The following is a 17,659-nucleotide window of genomic DNA, read 5'->3' as shown; positions in this document are numbered from 1 at the left end:
TAAGGCTGATCTGACAGGCTTCTGGAATACAACAGGCTGTGTAGCTGCAGAGGCTCTGTGTTATCCCAGTTACCCACCCCGGGCTTGGGTAAGCACTTAAAATCGGTGTGTGAGAGCCCAGATCCACCTGGCCCCTGCAGCTGAGGCTGCTGAGTGAAACCTTGCAGACACACGTTCTCCCAAATACATTCAGTATCTGCTTCGTGGAGTTGGTAACTTCAGAAGAAATAGTTAGTTTCCTTCTTTTTGAAGAGGGAGGAAGGAGGGTGCCCTGAGCTCCTCCCTTTTGCTGAATCTGAAAGGTGTACGAAGATGAACTAGGGGTCATCCTCTCTTCTGTCAATTAGCTGGTGATAAACCCCCCAGGAAAGGCTCATAAAGGTACACCAACATAAAACCCTTACCAGGATTTCAGCCTTTTCCCTTTGTTTGTGGTCCTACATGCACATTCCCTGGTGATCTCCAAAAGCTGATGAAATGCACACACCAGGTGTAGAAAGGAACATTAATGGGTTACAAGGCCAGGAAAGCCAGAGGGAAGGAGAGGAAATACTTCCTCCATTGCCAGGATTTCAGCCCAAGAATGAGGCAGAAGGAAGCTGCCTCGCAAGACTGCTGCTGGTTACTTTGCTCCTTAATTTTATTTACTTCTGTATTTTAAACCACAGAATAAATTTAAAGTCATGGAACAAATCAGATCTCTAAACACTGGAGAAAATAGGTGTGTGTTTTGCTTGGAGCACACTGTTAAAATGCAGCTGTTACAGGGAAGCCAGGCAGATCCAGCAACTGGAACAAGGCATGGACAGGAGCTGTCACCAGTGCTGCAGTGTGGGCTGCTGGGAAGCCACTGATGCTGTAGTGGTGGATTTTGTACAGGTTCTCAGCTAGAAATAGTCAATAATAAGACTTTGTTCTGGACCAAATAAAAATAAAATGTTAAAAAAAAAATATGGCACCACTCCCTGTCACTAAGCCTTGTTTTCCTGTCCTGGTAATGAAAAAGTCCCAGGACTTTGCTCCAGGGAAAAGCAATTGGTGAGAGTGATAAAAGACAATTACTGTGGCAGGCAGAGGCTGGATTGATGTGTGAGATCCCTCAATGAATGCCAGAGCCCCGATCAATCCCCTCAGCCCGGGTCCATCAGCAGCCCTGGGCTGATTACCGGCTGTCATCATAAAAAGCTGCTCTTGCTCTGACTGATCTCAGCCCGATCAGACCTTTTCTGCTCCAGTTCCACTGCGAAGGGGAGCCCACTGCACGACCTGGCCATGAGCCAGGCACTGGCCTGTTCACTGCCCAGGGCATGTTCTGTACACAGAAACGTGAAAATGATGGCAAAAATCTGGTTTCTCGCTCCAGGACTCTGTGTTTTGCTCTCAGCAAGGTGCAGCACCCAAGGGGAAGAGCTGGAAGGTGAGGCACCTCAGAGGTGCTATTTTATATTTTAGAGAAGAGGGAATGGCTCCTGCTGTGTCCTGGACCCAACACTCCTGTGTGCCTGACCCAGCCCCAGCCAGGCTCCTTCTTTACTCTAGATGTACTTATTTACCCAAGAAAATATTTATCCTTTGAAATCCTTATGTTTTAGAGACAAATGTGCTTTGAGACACTTCAGTGCTTTAAAATCTGTGTTTGTGCTGAGGTGTGGCACTTCTAATTATCAGCGGGATGAAAATCAGGGGCTTTACATCAAGTCCAAGCACCCCTGAGATGCAGCTTCATGACACACAGTCTCTCCCTCCTGCCTCCCTAGCCTCTTGTTTAACAGGCTCCCAGTGGTCACATTTGCAGAGCTACAGCTTCTGAATCTTTTTACTCCTACAGGATTTGCTCAAAAGACTCGATTATGAGAACTGAAAATGTACATGTCAGGCTTACTGCTGGCTGGCAGCGTTCTCCTTTGCTTGGCAAGGGATGGAGAAGATCTCTCCATGCAGAACAAAGGATTTCAACACCAAGCTGGACAGGGACAGGGAACACACCACAGAGCCTCTCACAACTTGCCAAAGAAATCAAGATCAAGAGCTGCCTAAGAATGTCTAGTGACCATTTGGTGGCCCTGTCAGAAAGTATTTGCCAAGTGCTCCTCTGTTTTCAAATGAAAAAAAACCATCCTCACCACCCAACTGCAATTTCAGAATCCAGGCTACAGAGGGAAGAGGGATGGTGTAAGACCTGCCCCTTCCTTCCTTTCTGCTGTGAAAGTAAATGAAGGATTTCCCCACATAACACCAAAACATTGAAGCTTGTGAAAATATTTAACATCAAGTTGTGTTTGGTGGCATTCACTGCCATCACTAGGATCAAACCAAAACCATCCAGACTGGATCCACAATGCAGGCAATGACAGCAACTAAACCCCTCAGGCTGCTGAAAGGTATATGGGATTGAAATTACGTGGGATAATATGAATATAGTATTTTGAGATGGCTAGGGATAATATAAAATATGATGATATGAGATTAAAAACTAAAACCCCAAAGAAACAGGAAATAATGTACAACCTAAGAGCTAACTATTGTAATCCCAAACTTGCAATTACCTGTGGCATAGCTGGGGATAAAAGGGCAATTTCTATTCACAGCAAAGCTGCTCTTGCTACACAAGTCTATAGAAAAGCTCCTTCTGTCATGGTGGGATAGAATAAAGCCCCCAGTTCAGCAGCAGTGCCCATGGAAAAGTTCAATGGTGTGAATGAGAGTGAAATCATCTCTGTATGTAGTGAACAGGAACAGATTTTTCATGCCTGAAAGAGTTCCCAAAGCATGGCCTCAGTGGCCAAACTGCAGATGTTTCAGACCCTGCCATTTCTACTGAATCTAAAGTTGCAAGCAGTAATAAAAACACACAGGAACTTGGATTCTCTGATAAAGCACATTCATGACAAATACATTTCCTGGTTTTCCCTTGGTGCTGATCCCCAAATGTGCCCAAAGGACATTTCACTGTCGTTGTCTTTCCTTTTAACTCGCTTTCCTCTGGAGGATTAAAGAGAGAGGAAACAGCCTGCACTGAACAGCTCTCAGTGGAAGAAGGAATAGCTGCTCTGCCATAAATAATGAGGATGAAGAATTGCTTTGTCAGAACACAGGTGTCCATCACTGCAGCAGTACCTGTGTGCTGCTGGCCAGGCTCTACCTGCAGAGAGGAGATCATTTCCATCTCCATGTCACTTTGGTGCTGAAGAGCTTCAATAAGCAAAATGTCAACCTCCTCCCACTTCTCAGGAGCTCACAGTATTTTTTCTTCCTTTTTGTTCCCTCTGCACAATGATCTACTTTCAGCCCCTATTTTTCTTTACCCCTCCCTGCTGTCCTACCCCTTTGCTCTCTCCTGGGCTCCCTGATGTCACTCTCCTGTCACAGAGAGCAGGCCATGCATGACCACCCCCAGAGATATTCCTGTTGTCAGGAGTCCCTGGGCTGTCGGGTTCTGCATCACCCTGCCTTCCCCCGTCTGAGGAAGAACTGCTGAGAAAGGAAGGAGATGGAATCTTGCTAAAAACCTCTTAACAAACAGCACAGATCAATGATTTCTAAAACATTCCTTTAAAAATAACACCATCCATCCCCCTACTTGCATTGCCTCCCTTCTCAGCCCTTTCCTACCAGCATCTCATCTCTCCTGCAACCTAAATCCTTTTTAGCACCGGGAGAGTTATCCAAATAAAGCTACTTTGCAATCAGAGCAGTGTAACCAGGTTTGAGGGTGCTGTGTAATGCTGCAGGCAGTTCTTGACACAGAACCAAGTCTCCTGCATAGTTAAGTGCAGTTTCGCACAGGCTCTTTACATCACGAGGTCATGTCACTCCACCACCAGCCTCCTGAACACTCTTCTATTTTTGCTTACAGGAAGCATTTTCTTTCCATTCTCTGCCCTTGGATCTAAGCACTACACAACAGCAATAGGTTTTTCCTCATTTGGTCACAAGAAAAAAACCCAAACAAAAGCTCTGAAAACAAAAAAGAAAAATCCTCAGTAAACAAAATAAAGCAAAAAACCATTTTTTCCTCCTAACTTCCAAACTATGACAATCAAGACAAAAAATACATATATTCTTATAAACCTCAAACCTCTATCACTCCCATTCTTCTAAGAATGGAATCAGGTCGGGCTGTGACAAAGCTGAAGCACCAGAGCTGTGGTCTAGAGTGACACTGTACCAAGCCCACACCAGGTCCTTGCTCGCTGCCATCACCTGCAAAACCTGCAGCGGGCAGGCCCAGGGTGCCATTCCCAGCAGCGCAGTCCTGCTGGGTGTGGGAACAATTCACACACTTGGATCAGGCCAACAGGCTCTGTGGGCTGAGCAGTATCCTTGTTTTCCACCCCTTTTGCGTGGCTTTCCCCACCACAGTCGGCTGCTCCGAGGCACAGCCCGTTCAGCTGGATTCTCCTCGGTGGTGAGCCACGGCTGTCACCGACACGGCCACACCACGTGTGACCTCCCAGCACAGAGCCCGTGAGATGGGAAGGCTCTGCAGGCAGGGCAGGATCCAGGGACGGCATTTCAGAAGAGCTGACATTGACACTGAGGATGTGCCCAGTTACTGCTCTGACATCAACCGGGACTGAGGGAACGCACAGCCCAGACCTGCAAAATTAACCCAGACTGGACATGGGAAAAGGCTTTGGAGAGGTGAGGAAAAAAGGAATTGTTTGCATTTTTTCTTGTTGAACATTTTCCTTTCTTCAGCCTTCACCTCCAGGGAGATGCTCAGCTCTGCCACAGATCTCCGGCCACTGCACACATTGTCAGGAAGAGCACAACAGGGAAAGGAAATTTTCCAACCGCTGCTTTCCCATGATATCCAACCCTCCTGAAAGGTAAAGCTCTTCCCCTACTGTTAATTTTCTGCACGATCTTTCAGTCCCAAAGCTTTACAGAGGAGTAATTTGGCTTGTTATAAGCACATGGCATTGTTTTTTGTTTTGTGATGGACAGGGAGTAGTTTAAAAATAAATAACCTTTCAGAGAAAATAATACAATTACATAATTGCCTGAGATTTCATGGACTGCACTCAATCTTGATAGCCATTTCCATGTCTGATTTTTCAGCTTTTAAACTTTATGCTCTCATTCTGTCTTTCTTTTAAGCACCAAGGGACTCTTCCCATATCCAAATTACCTTTTTCCTGCTAAGCACCTGGATGAAAGAACCCTCCATTGAAGTGAGCACTTGGACCCCAAGAGAAGGACAAAAGTAACTCTCCTAATGCATCGAGCTCTGCTGACACATCACCTCTTTCCTTCCCTGAGCTCAAGCACATCAGGTGCAGTTCTGCTTCAATGAATAAAGCATTGGTTTTCTCCAGGTTTTCCACCAGTGCAGTGACAGAGCAGCTCTGTTTAACAACAGTTAAACATCAGTTCAGAGTCACAACAGCCTTTTTGTGTCTATTAATTACTTTCATTTTAAGCTTTGCAAAATACCTCAAAGAAGGGACGGCAAAATACTGAGTGAGCACACATCCTGCAGAGGTGGAGAGCATTTATTACTAATCTGTGCTCCAGGAGGAGAGATGAAGCTTTGAAAAGAAATAATCCCAGGAAACAGGTTTCTGAGCAAAAGGAGATAACACAAGGTGATCAAAGAGCTGGAGAAGGCCAATTGCAGACAAGCTGCAGGGAGCTACTTTAAGTGTCCTGGTTTGAGGAACATTAAGCTACAGTGGAAAAATCAGTTACCATTTCATGAGGTGACCAGTGTTCACAACTAAAGACTGATTTCCCAAAATATTTAACGTATCACAGCAGTTTCTTCCATTGAAGTGCACCCCAGGGCATAACTGGGTGTTTCTCACTTTGTCACCAATTGCCACACACCAAAACAGAAAACAGGATTTTTTTTTTTTTTTTTGCAGCCACCCACAACCCAAGTTTCAGCACACGCAAATAAATTGGGAAACCAGGAATATCATTTAGCACCAGGGAAGCATTCATGGATGACGTTTGCTTTGAACACACTTGGAGGAAGAATCAAACCCTGGGTTCAGGCATGTTTAAAGTCTGAGCTGCTCACATGGCTCTTATGAAAGACCTCAACTTTCCTGTTTGCCTGATCTCACCTGCAGTGACACCAACGTTTGAATGAGTCCCAGGTAAGTGAAGAGTGAAATGAATCCTAAGGCAGTTTCTCTTCCCACTGTGCTCTACCTGTTCCCAGCAGAGGAGAATGTTTAAGGCACCAAGAGCTGCCTTGGCTGCAGTCAGGCCAAATGCTGCTCCTGTGAAAGAACTGTGAAAGAACTGTGAAACAGGGCCCACAAAACAGCCCCAACACAGCAAGGAACGATCAGCAGACAGACACTGAAATATGTTAGTAAGATGCCGGAGACCAAAATTCCCTAGGTAATTCTACAGAAAGAAAGACAGCTCTGTGAGAACAACAGGAATACTTTAATGCAGAAAAAGCAAAAAACCACCCACCCCAACACTTCAAACAAACCAGTAATACCTGTTGACAGCTGATTTGTGCCTTTGGCACAGGATACCAAATACCGCTGCTCCCAGCACTGTTTCTCTTTGGCTGCAAATCTGTTGTGGAGAGGCTGCAATTTTTATTTTAATGATAAAATTTGGGAGAGAAAGGGAAGTCAGATAAATGTGATGGCAAATACGTGAACAGGAAATTTGCAGCCTTAAGTTTCCAGATGAAGCACAAGGAAGCAGACTGCTGCTCTGGAGCAGAGTCGAAAAGCACAAATAAGGTCTGGAGCACAAGGGAGCCAAGAGCTGGCCCATGGTGTCTGGGCACTGAGAAAGACCCCAAGATTTCCAAACTCACAAGGAGTATTCTAGCCCATGGGAGTTTCCCCATACATTTCAATGGATTAGGCTTTCCCTCTGCTGCAATAAACCAATGTCCATGCTTACAAAATGAACTGCTTGGCGTAACAGGCACCCATTGGGAAAGTGGCTTTAGTCAGCCATGGCTTTTGTTTGGTTTTGTTTCTTTTTAAAACCCTGCACTCCTGAGAACCCATCCTCTGTTAACCCTTTCAAACAGTGCAGAACTTTCAGTGCCAGCTTGATCAGACATCTCAGTAGCCACACAAACCCTGGGGGGCAGGGTCATCCAGGGATGTGGAGAGTAACACCAGCATCTTCACAGACAGCAGGAACCGATTCTCAAAGACACAAACACTGATATGGTTTTCAAATGTTTTTCTTTCATTGTTTAAATAAGAGAATAACCATATCCTACATTATTTCCATTTAAAAAAAATAATCTGCATGACACTGGTTAAAGTGGACAGAAATATCCACAGTGATTGCACAAAACATTTGTGAAAATGAACATCATTTCAGCAAGTCAGCTGGTTTAAGTAAACAGCATTTCTTGTTCCAAGGGCTTGTCTATACAGCAAAGTTACATAAAGATAACCTAAAATAGGAACTTAATGAAATTAATCATAAAACCTTCTGGGTATATAATCCTTTTTCATGGTGAAAGTGGCTTGCAGTCTAGCTTAGCTCTATTGGGAGTAGGCTTAAATTACATCAAAAGAGTGTCTGCAAATATATTTGCATTGTTTAAACAAATTTAGTTAAACCCAACATGAGTTAATCAGTGCAATTTTCAAAGAGTCAGCTTAAAAGGCAATTTAATACAAAACCAAGAGGAGTCTGACAGAAAAGACATAACCCTGTGGACAGCTTCTTTCTGAGAGGTGAATTGCTCTTTCTAAGGACACACAACTCCCACTTGCCACCAAATTCAGTGGGAATTCCAGTGAATTTAGCTCTCCTCAGAGGCACACCACAGCATGGAACTAACACTGCTGGAGGAATTGCAAATGCTTCCACTCTCTTGCTGGAAGAGAGATGCTGAGCTGGCAAAACGTGCCAAGATTACCTGATGGAGCATCACACCCTGTATCCAGAAAAAGTCACTCTGCAGTGTGAGTGGCCCCACTGTGGGGTCAGTGGAGGTGACCCACAGCCCTGCCTGGCTGTCCTGTCGTCACTGTCAAACACACTTCATGCAACTGCATCACCAATGAGCCTCTATAAAACAATTAAAAGCTTTTGGAGATAAAAACTATGCTAAACATCAGACTGGTAAGATGAGCAAACCCATCTCACCCCTATTCATTATCTAATAGCAGTGTTTTGTTCAGTAGTGGGTTTACAGCCACATCAAAAGTGGCCACAGCTTTATGTGCAATCAAAATTAAATACCTTATTGGTATTGCAAGAATAAATATTGCTTCAGGCACTCTGCTTTGCAGTTCCCAGGATAAACAATGCATTTCACTCATTACCAAGCAGACTATTTGGGAAATAGCAGGATCAGCTAGCTCGTTCAGAACACCAGAATTCCACTGTTGTTCTAGAAGAAAGAACAAACCCAAGGAACTTGTTGTTGCAAAGTGTGCAGCGGATTAGATTTTTAAAAAATTAAAACCCCAATCCTCATACTAGACCTTTTAGCAAAACAGAAATGAGTTTGGGTTTTTTAGTGACAAGAATAAAATTACAAAAATATTATTACATCTACCTCACCTAAGGAGAAAATTAAGGCTTGTTTTTCCAAGAGTTTCCTTTTCCAACATGGCCTGAACTGAGAGTCACAGTCTGCTTCAGACACTGCTCATCAGCTTTACTCTCTGTTCCAGAAGCAGCTATGAGGCATTTCTGCAAGTTAGTGTTTTTAACACTTGAGAACATGAGATGTTCCAGTTTCACAACAGAACTGCTTTCCACAAGAATTGATATTTTTGCAATGCTTAGCAGCACTGTGGCTATTAGAGCTTTCCCATAAGGCAATACAAATAGGAACATTAAAAAAAGCCTGAGGTTTGGATCATCCACAATATCTTGACATAATTCAAAAAGGAAGAGGGAGAATTAACTGAGATAAATCACACTCCTAAAGATCAAAGGCCTCTTTTAGCCTTGGGTCTGCTACTGCATTTATTAGTGAGAGAAACAGATTCAGCTCCTGATTTCTTTGCTGACAATCCCAGTTGTCAGCTCCTAAACAAGAGCAGACCTCTTCCAATCCTGATTTTTTTTTCTTCTCCCAGGGAAGAAGCTCATTACCACCTGCCAGCCAATGGCTATACAGATTTGGTTTCCTCCAACCCATCACCTTGTTCCTTACAGTGGAAATACAGTAACCAACCATTCCTACATTCAACTACTCCAGTACTGAAAGCAAAATCCACAACGTTTCAAACCTTATTTTATCTGCTATGGCTGTATTTCTTTGAACTCAAAGGTATATTTGGAAGAGGTAGTCCAGGAGAAAAGGGCTTTAAATACCAAAACCTGTACGTCCCATACCAAGCTGACAGACCTATCAGCACACCGAGAAGCTTTTGGCTGAAGTCATGGAAATACAGGGCAGTACAGAGGAACATGAACACCCAGATCACGGTGAGGGAACACAGGGAAACCAGCAGCACGTTGATCACCGCTCGCAGCTTGGAGCCGTGCTCTAGGGACAGCGCTTCCAGCACAGCCAGCTCCTCCAGGATCATCATGGCACAGTAGGAGAGCAGGAAGCAGTGCCCCGAGATGTCGAAGCCGTTCCAGACGCCGCTGTCCCGGTGGCACTCGCGCTTGGAGGCGTAGAGCCGGGGGGGCTGGCCGGGCCTGGCCTGCAGGGAGCACTCCCCAGTGAGGTTCTCCACGTAGATGAAGAGCTCGGTGCACAGGTACCACACGGCCGTGCCCACCAGCAGGGCCCCCAGGCGCCGCAGCACCAGCAGCGCGCTCTTGGTGCGGCCGTACAGGAACTTGCTGCGGGCCAGCTCGTACGTGGTGAGGGTGATGAAGGGCAGCAGCAGCCACAGCGTCCAAGCCCAGGCCACCTTCACGAAGTATCTGCCAGAGGAAAGGCAAAGGAGACACCAGATGGGTGAAACGCCAGGGCAGTGGGGCAAGTGGTGGAGTCAGTGCTCAAGGTCAGTGTTCAGAACCGTCTAAATTAGAGACTTGTGCCTATTGTACTTGCAGGGAGTGCCCCGATGAAGGCAAGAGTGATGCATCTGACTCCATGCTCTCAGAAGGCAAATTTATTACTTTATAATGCTACCATATATTAAAGATTACTATACAGTGCTAAAGAATACAGAAAGGATACTTAATGCTAAAAAGCTAATAATGAAAACTCGTGACTCTTTCCAGAGTCCCGACACAGCTTGGCCCCGACTGGCCAAAGAGTGAAAACAACTCACAGCAGAATCCAATAAACCATCACCTGTGGGTAAACAATCCCCAAACTCATTCCAGATGAGCACAACACAGGAGAAGCAAACAATATAAGAATTGTTTTCCTTTTCTCTGAGGCTTCTCAGCTTGCCAGGAGAAAAATCCTGGGAGAAAGGATTTTTTCAAAGAATGTGAATGCCACACGTGTGCCCTCCTCCAAAATACAGCTTAGCCACAATCTTAACCCTCTCTCCAGTACTTCCCTCAAGCCCAAAACCTGAATACTTCCTCAGCCAGCCAGGTACTGGTTCCCAAGGCAGCACTGCCTTGGACCACGAGCCCTCAATTCATTGCAGCAGATTTGCAGCTCAGTTTTGCAATCACTTTGACCCTACAAAGCAGCTCAACTCTGCCCTACTCAAAATGCAGCTGCAAAGAATGTATTTTTAGCTTGCCAGCCTGACCACAGTAACCCCTTCTCTGACTCTTCCACCATCTCAATTATCCTTGCTTACAAAGCCTTTCACAACCTCAGCCTCTTAGGACAGCCAGAAGGGCTGGCTCTTTCCCCTCATCAGCCTGTGAAGCTTCTCCTCTCTCACGTCCTTCTAAATAAATGAAGCAGCTCAATGTTGTTCGTTTGTTGTCCTTTCAATCAATGAGAGCCTTCTTTTAGCATCCACAAATCCTTTCATCTCTAAATTCCCTCTCTGCCCTGAAAACTTTTGCTATGATGCCCATAAAATCTTGAAGCACAGCTGACGATGTGTTGATATCTTGTTTAACAGAAGACAATATTGTGTTACCTCCTTCTCTTTTCAATTCTTGATTTGGAGCACGTGTAAGTGAATTTATTAATGAGTTAAGAAGGCTACAGTGCAGGATCTTGCTTCTCCCACCAGCACCTTCCAATGGAGCTTGCTTCCTCTCAGCTGGTGGGAGAGGGGAATTGTGCAGCCCCTTTGTCATCCAGTTTGAAAACAGAGACAGCTGAACTCTGCTCTGTGGCTGAGCTATGGACAGACACACACAGTCATCATTTAATCCTCACCTGAGCCTGGCAGGCAAAGCCAAACCAGTCTGGAGTTCTGCATCCTCCTTATGACCCTAACAAACCTGTCAGGGCCTTGCCCAGGATTTTGAGGAGGACCTCACTCACTCTTTAACTTTACAGAAGCGATGCCTGTGTGGCAACTGCAGCTGCTACCATGAAACAGTAATTGAAAATAAACCCCCCATTTTATTTAAAAGCAAGAAAGGCTACCAAGGTTACTGCTGACAAGCCAGGAGGCAAGTAATTTGCAGGGAAAAATACTTCACAAACTGTCAGTACAGATCACTGTCAGTACAGTTCTCCTATTTAAAAAGAAGAACTGAACTGAAATATGCTTTTACTGTAAGATCAATTGCTCTCTAAGTGTTTCCTGTCAATGCTCTTTCAACCACACTAAAAAACAGCTCTTCTCCCATGTCACCGAATGACACATTTCAATGAGTAAAGTCCAAAGCTCCCCAAGTCACAGAGAACAGCAATTCGAGTTTTACTTTCAGACCTGTAGCAGGACAGCACATGTGCTCCAGCCCAGCTCATTGCTTCCTTCAAAATGCTCAAACTAGTTTCACAGAATGACTAAGCCAGTTAGCTCATTGCCTAAGTGCTAGAAAAGGATGGCAGCCACTCTGCTTTTAGGAAAGATGCTAAAAGACCTATTTCCTTCAGCTGGGTTTTGGATCAGCTCAGTAACTATCAGAGAATCACAGAATCTGCTGAGTTGGAAGGGACCCACAAGGGTCAGGGAGTCCAACTCCTGGCCCTGCACAGGACAGCCCAAGAGTCACAGCGTGTGCCCGAGAGCATTGTGAAAATGCTGTCAAAACGGCAGAACGCTGAGCTCTGTCAGCCTTGGCGCTGTCAGCACTGCCCTGGGGAGCCTGCCCCAGTGCTCAGCCCGCTCCCGATGCAGAACCCTTCCCTGACCCCAGCCTGCCCGCTCCCGATGCAGAACCCTTCCTTGATCCCCAGCCAGCCCGCTCCCGATGCAGAACCCTTCCCTGACCCCCAGCCAGCCCGCTCCCGATGCAGAACCCTTCCCTGACCCCCAGCCCTCCCCGACACAGCTCCAGGCCCTGCCCTCGGCTCCTGCCAGCGCCCGCCGGAGAAAGTGAAATCAGTTTACTCAAATACGAGGAATTATCTGCGACGTTAAGAAGGAAAAAAAGAAAACCAAACAACTCATTTTTTCCCTTTCCGATAAAGACTGAGCCAGAAAATGCCCGATCTTCTGAAACCTTTGAGTCAGGATCATCACCTGAAGCACCAACGCCGGGCCCAGCGCGGCACTCGCGGCCAGCACCGACCCCCGGCCCCGGCCCCGGGCCCCCTCCGGGCCCCCAGCCCGGTCTGCCCGCTCAGCCCGCTCCCTCCCGGCGCGACCCCCGGGCCCCTCCTCACACGTTGAGCGGGTTGCGCTTGTTCTGCAGCGGCGTGTCGGGCACCAGGTCGCTGTCCTTGAGCACGGAGCCGAGCACGGCGATGGCGAGCAGCAGCGCGGGGAGGCGGCGGCGCAGCCGCCCCCGGGCCAGCGCGGCCCGCAGCCAGCGCCCGCTCCGCTCCAGCCGCTCCATGGCCGCCGCCGCCGCGCCGCCCGCCCCGCCCCGGCCCCGAGCGCCCCCGCGCGGCCGCCGCCCGCACCGCCCGCAGCGACCCCTGCTGGCAGCCCGCGGGAGCGCGCCCGGAGCGGCGGGGCCGGGAACGCGGATCGGGTCACAGGGATCGGGTCACAGGGAGACACTCACAGGGAGCCGAACACAGGGAGACATTCACAGGGAGACACTGACAGGGAGACACTGACAGGGACACATTCACAGGGAGACACTCACAGGGAGCCGATCACAGGGAGACATTCACAGGGAGACACTGACAGGGACACATTCACAGGGACACATTCACAGGGACACATTCACAGGGAGACACTCACAGGGAGATCACAGGGAGCCGATCACAGGGAGACATTCACAGGGAGACACTGACAGGGACACATTCACAGGGACACATTCACAGGGACACATTCACAGGGAGACACTCACAGGGAGACACAGGGAGACACTCACAGGGACACATTCACAGGGAGACATTCACAGGGAGCCAACCACAGGGAGCCAACCACAGGGAGCCGATCACAGGGATCAGCTCAAAGGGATCCGATCCCAGGGATCCACTGACAGGGAGCCATTCACAGGGATCCACTCACAGGGAGCCATTCACAGGGATCCGATTACAGAGATCCGATCACAGTGAGCCATTCACAGGGATCCGTTCACAGGGATCGGCTCACAGGGAGCTGTTCACAGGGATCTGTCCACAGGGAACCACCCACAGGGATCCACCCTTAGGGATCCATTCACAGGGATCTGTCCACAGGGATCCATTCACAGGGATCTGGTCACACGGATCCATCCACAGGGATCTACCTGCATAGTTCCATCCACAGGGAGCCATCCACTGGGACCTGCAAGGTTCTGTTATCTACATGGATACATGTGAATCCATCTGCATGGAGACATCCACAGGGACCCATCCACACAGAGCCATTCACATTGATCCATCCACACGGTTTCACAGGGAACCACACGGATCCACCCACAAGGATCAACGCCCACAGATCCATCCCCACGGACCCATTCCCATAGGTTCATCCTTACAGATCCATCCTCATGGACCCACACACACAAACCCATCCAGATGGCTCCATCCATGCAGACCCATCCATATGAATCCATCCACACGGATCCATCCATGCAGACCCATCCATATGAATCCATCCACACGGATCCATCCATGCAGACCCACCCACATGGATCCACACAGACGCCTCCCCACAGACCCACTCACAAAACCACGTCCCCAGGTGCCACATCTGCACATCTTTTAAATCCCTCCAGGGATTGTGACCCCTCCACTTTCTTGGGCACCTTCTGCTAGTGCTTGTAACACTTTTGGTGAAAAAATTGTCCCTAATCTCCAATCTAAATCTCCCCTGGTGCAACCTGAGGCTGTTTTCTCTTGCCCTATAAAGGAGCAAGGACTACTTTCAACTAGGTTACCACTACATCTGAAAAGAGGTTCTTACCGTGATATTAATGAGAAAATCTGAGAATTTTCTCAATCAGTAGAATTATTTTAATTTTTCCTAGGTCTTAAGAGGAAGGGAGAAAGAATTTCTGGAGCTATTAAGGCTCTCATGCCTTTTCACTCTCCATGTCTATGGCTAAAAGTGGTGTCCAAACACCAGCCATCGCTGTGGTGTTTGAGACCTATTTCATCTATTGAACAGCTGCCGCTGTCATTTCAGCTTAGTTTTTAAAAGATAAAAAAATCATCAGCAAGAAAAGAAATGGCTCAATGAACAAAGAGCCTTTATTCATCCCAATGGCCTCAGTAAGAAAAATGTGAGAGTGGTGGGGGGGAGAAGCAGATCCTATCTGAGACAGGATGGGAAAGTATTTCTTGCCAGAGTATTTCAAAGCTGTTTCACCGTCATCGTCAGCAAATCTGTGACAACATCTGGGCTGAGAGAGCAGAGCAACACATCAAAGCAGCCCCAGCAGATATGGAGGGTTTGGGCTAAGGAGGTTATCCAGGGTAAATGGCATTTGGCAGTTTATTAGCTGTTGTTTTTAACAAGACTGCCACGGCCATGTCTCGCACTCCCAGCCCCAGCGTCGCACCCCGAATTAGAAACGACAGGCAGCTGCGCTCACTCAAATGAGTGAAGCTGGGAGCAGGTTTCACAGAGTCCCTCATTGTCTGCCTAAATCCCCTCTGCCTTTGAAACCTTGCGTCCTGTGCCTCCCAGGTCCGGCTCTGCGATGTGCAGACTGTCTGCAGTGCCGGCGCTGCAGGTGGGAGCTGCTCGGCTGGCTGCTAATGAGGCGTGCTGTGGTGTCTGCCACACCAGGGGCATTTCGTAAGCCTGGCACCTGTTCCAGATGAATGCAGCTGATGGCATGGGCTGCAAATGTTGTCTATCCTCAGCCCAGCCTGAAATGTCTGAGGATTATCTCTGTAAATCACGGATTCTCGCGAGTGCAGTGAGCAAAGCTCGCTGGGTCCAGGTGTTCTGCAGATTTAGAGAAAATCTCTACTTTCAGGCCATGTATTTGCTGCCTTGAGCACCAAGCCAAGGCCAGTGGACCTTCTGAGGAGCCGACTGCCATACCTCTGTAAAGAATCAGAGAAGTGGAATTTAGGTCTTTCAAAACAGCAGATAAAGCCTTCACTCCTAAAAAGGACTAAGGTTTGTCCTAAGGGAACTGCAGAAGGCTCCTAAAAAGCTCTCATGGATACTTGGTCAAGGTGTGGCAGGTATAAACCACACTAAATTGAGTTAATTTGTCAGGTACAGAAGATGTGGATGATTTAAACTTCTTCCTTAACCCCACCAAATCCCTGCCTTATTGGAGCTAAAATTTTTCAGACTATTTGATTTTAAAAACTGGTTTGGGAGTAATTTATTGTTCTGGTTTATTTTGAACCAAGGCCTCCAACAAATTGCTTCTGTTTGAGAAATCCCATTTTGCCTCTAAAATCCACAGAGACAGATTCATTAGGAGCTGTAGAAGAACTTCCAGAGCTGAAGAGTGGTTGGTAAGCTTGTCCCTTCATGCCCAGTCACCAGGGCTTAGGACACTTAATTGGACAGGTAATGGGGAGATCCCAGCTCCCTGACCAGAGATTTGAAATTGGATCCAGCAGAGCTGAAAAAAGCATCCTCACCTGTGACCTGCAGCAGGCTGGGGGGAAATCTTTCCTGTTCATAGAGCCACATGGTATCAACTCTTAATTAGAGAAGGAATAATTGCACTAGGAGTTGTTAATTGTTTTAAATTATTAAGTTGCTTAGAAATTTTATTTGTCTTGTTTTGGTGATTCTGTTAATTATCTGCTAATCATTTTGAGTGCAAAGAAGTCTGCTTCCTTGATGTGTGACTATGGCATGGATACTTTCTGCAGAACTGAACCTCCTCATCTTGAAACAGACACCTCTTTCTACATAGTCAGTGGAAAGACAGCCTTAGCAGCCCTTTCCAGGAGCCCAGGGCAACTGTTCCCCTAATTTGCACACTTAAATTTAGTTGTGGAGAAATTCAGGCCTTGCAAGACAGTGGCACTTTGCCCAGTGCTGCATTTGTGACCTGCTGTCGCCTCAATGCTGAGATTAAAATGATGCTGCAGTGGGGTCACAGCCTCACCCCTCAATGTCACGAGACCCCTGCTCACAAGTTCTTCCTGCTGATCACTTAAAAATATTTCAGGATAGAAAGTGGCAAGATTGCTACTGAAAAGCTGGTTATGCCTTAAAGCCATCACAGGATGAGTTACTGGAGTTTAATTCTTCAGTTCTGCAGGATGTTCAGCTGTCTTGACTGTCCTGACATTTAAAAATAATTTGGCAAAGGTTGGGAGGTTTGCTGTGGAACAGGACCAAGACATTTGAATTGAAATCTCAGCTCAAGCAGTCAAACTAAACCTCTTAACAGTGCTAAATAGGAATAATTTTATTTTATGAGATTTCTGGGTTCACTGCTCTGTGTTGTGGCCAAGGAGGGATGCTGTGAGGAGAAGGAGAGAAAATAGCACAATTATTTTTTTTTTTTACTAAACTCAAGCAATGGTTCTTCTCTGACCCACGTTTGGGGTAAGGTGGGTTCTTTGGGAAGGTGTGCTCCAGGGGCACCAGGAGCAGATGGTGGGTGCCCATCCAAGCGTCCAGCCTGTTGGGCTGGCAGAGCCTTCAGCCCGTGTCCACACTCGGTGGGGATGAGTTACCCCAGTGGCAACAACCCCTTTGGATCTGGGAGATCTTCTGTCTTCCCGGCTCATCCTCCTCCCTCCCAGCAATTCCCACAGCCTGCCAGCACCTGCTTTGCCATCCCTGCCCGCCCGGGGCCCTGGCAGCCCCCAGCCCTTCCCTGGGGGAGCCAGGTGCTCATTCCTGCCGAGCCTCCCCTGCTCTCTGTTTTCCTTGGTGAGCACTGCTCACATCTCCATGATTGATTGTGTTTGGGTTTGATCCTGGAGTGTCCTGGGATGTTTGCATGAGAGGTGCTACATAAGCATAATTTGGGCTGTATTTTCTTTGCCTAATGGGAGCTTAAGTTTGAAGTTAAGATAGTTTTGGCCCTTTGCTGAGACACTTTCATCAGCCTCAGTGCTTTGAGCCCCACAGCCTTCTCTATTCACTGCTGGCTTAGGAAAAGAGATCAAAAAATAATATTGGGCTTTGTTCCCTTGTGTCAGTGATGCCTTTGAAATGCAGCCCAGGGTGGAGGCGCAGCAGCCTTTCTGTCATGCTGGCCTGGATCTTTGCTGCCCATCTCTGAGGGGAAGGGATGCTCGTCCTGCCAGCCCCAGCCTTGCCATGGGTCCAGGCAGAGCCAAGGCTGACCCGAGAGGGGATGATGTGCTGTGTACAGTGGAGATGCTGAGCTG

The 17,659-nt window shown here is 47.4% G+C and overlaps 1 protein-coding gene across 1 annotated transcript; it reads right to left on the bottom strand.

Annotated features, from left to right (window-relative positions):
* Positions 1-7,158: 7,158 nt before the first annotated feature.
* On the bottom strand, positions 7,159-12,812 carry FITM2 (fat storage inducing transmembrane protein 2). The gene is made up of 2 exons (XM_038159307.1): positions 12,620-12,812; positions 7,159-9,840 (listed from the first exon to the last, which is right to left on the bottom strand). Exons 1-2 carry the CDS (start codon positions 12,790-12,792, stop codon positions 9,198-9,200), a joined length of 816 nt encoding a protein of 271 aa, XP_038015235.1. The 5' UTR covers positions 12,793-12,812; the 3' UTR covers positions 7,159-9,197.
* Between the last annotated feature and the right edge of the window lie 4,847 nt (positions 12,813-17,659).

The sequence above is a fragment of the Motacilla alba genome, chromosome 20 (assembly GCF_015832195.1).
Source record: "Motacilla alba alba isolate MOTALB_02 chromosome 20, Motacilla_alba_V1.0_pri, whole genome shotgun sequence".
NCBI lineage: Eukaryota > Metazoa > Chordata > Aves > Passeriformes > Motacillidae > Motacilla > Motacilla alba.
Note: the sequence above shows the minus strand (reverse complement) of the source record. Positions and strands in the feature narration are given on the sequence as shown.

Coding starts and splice junctions, on each gene's coding strand:
- FITM2 (XM_038159307.1), bottom strand. CDS start 12,792: ATGGAGCGGCTGGAGCGGAGCGGGCGCTGGCTGCGGGCCGCGCTGGCC. Junction 9,841..12,619: donor AAGCGCAACCCGCTCAACGT/GTGAGGAGGGGC, acceptor TTCCTCTGGCAG/ATACTTCGTGAAGGTGGCCT.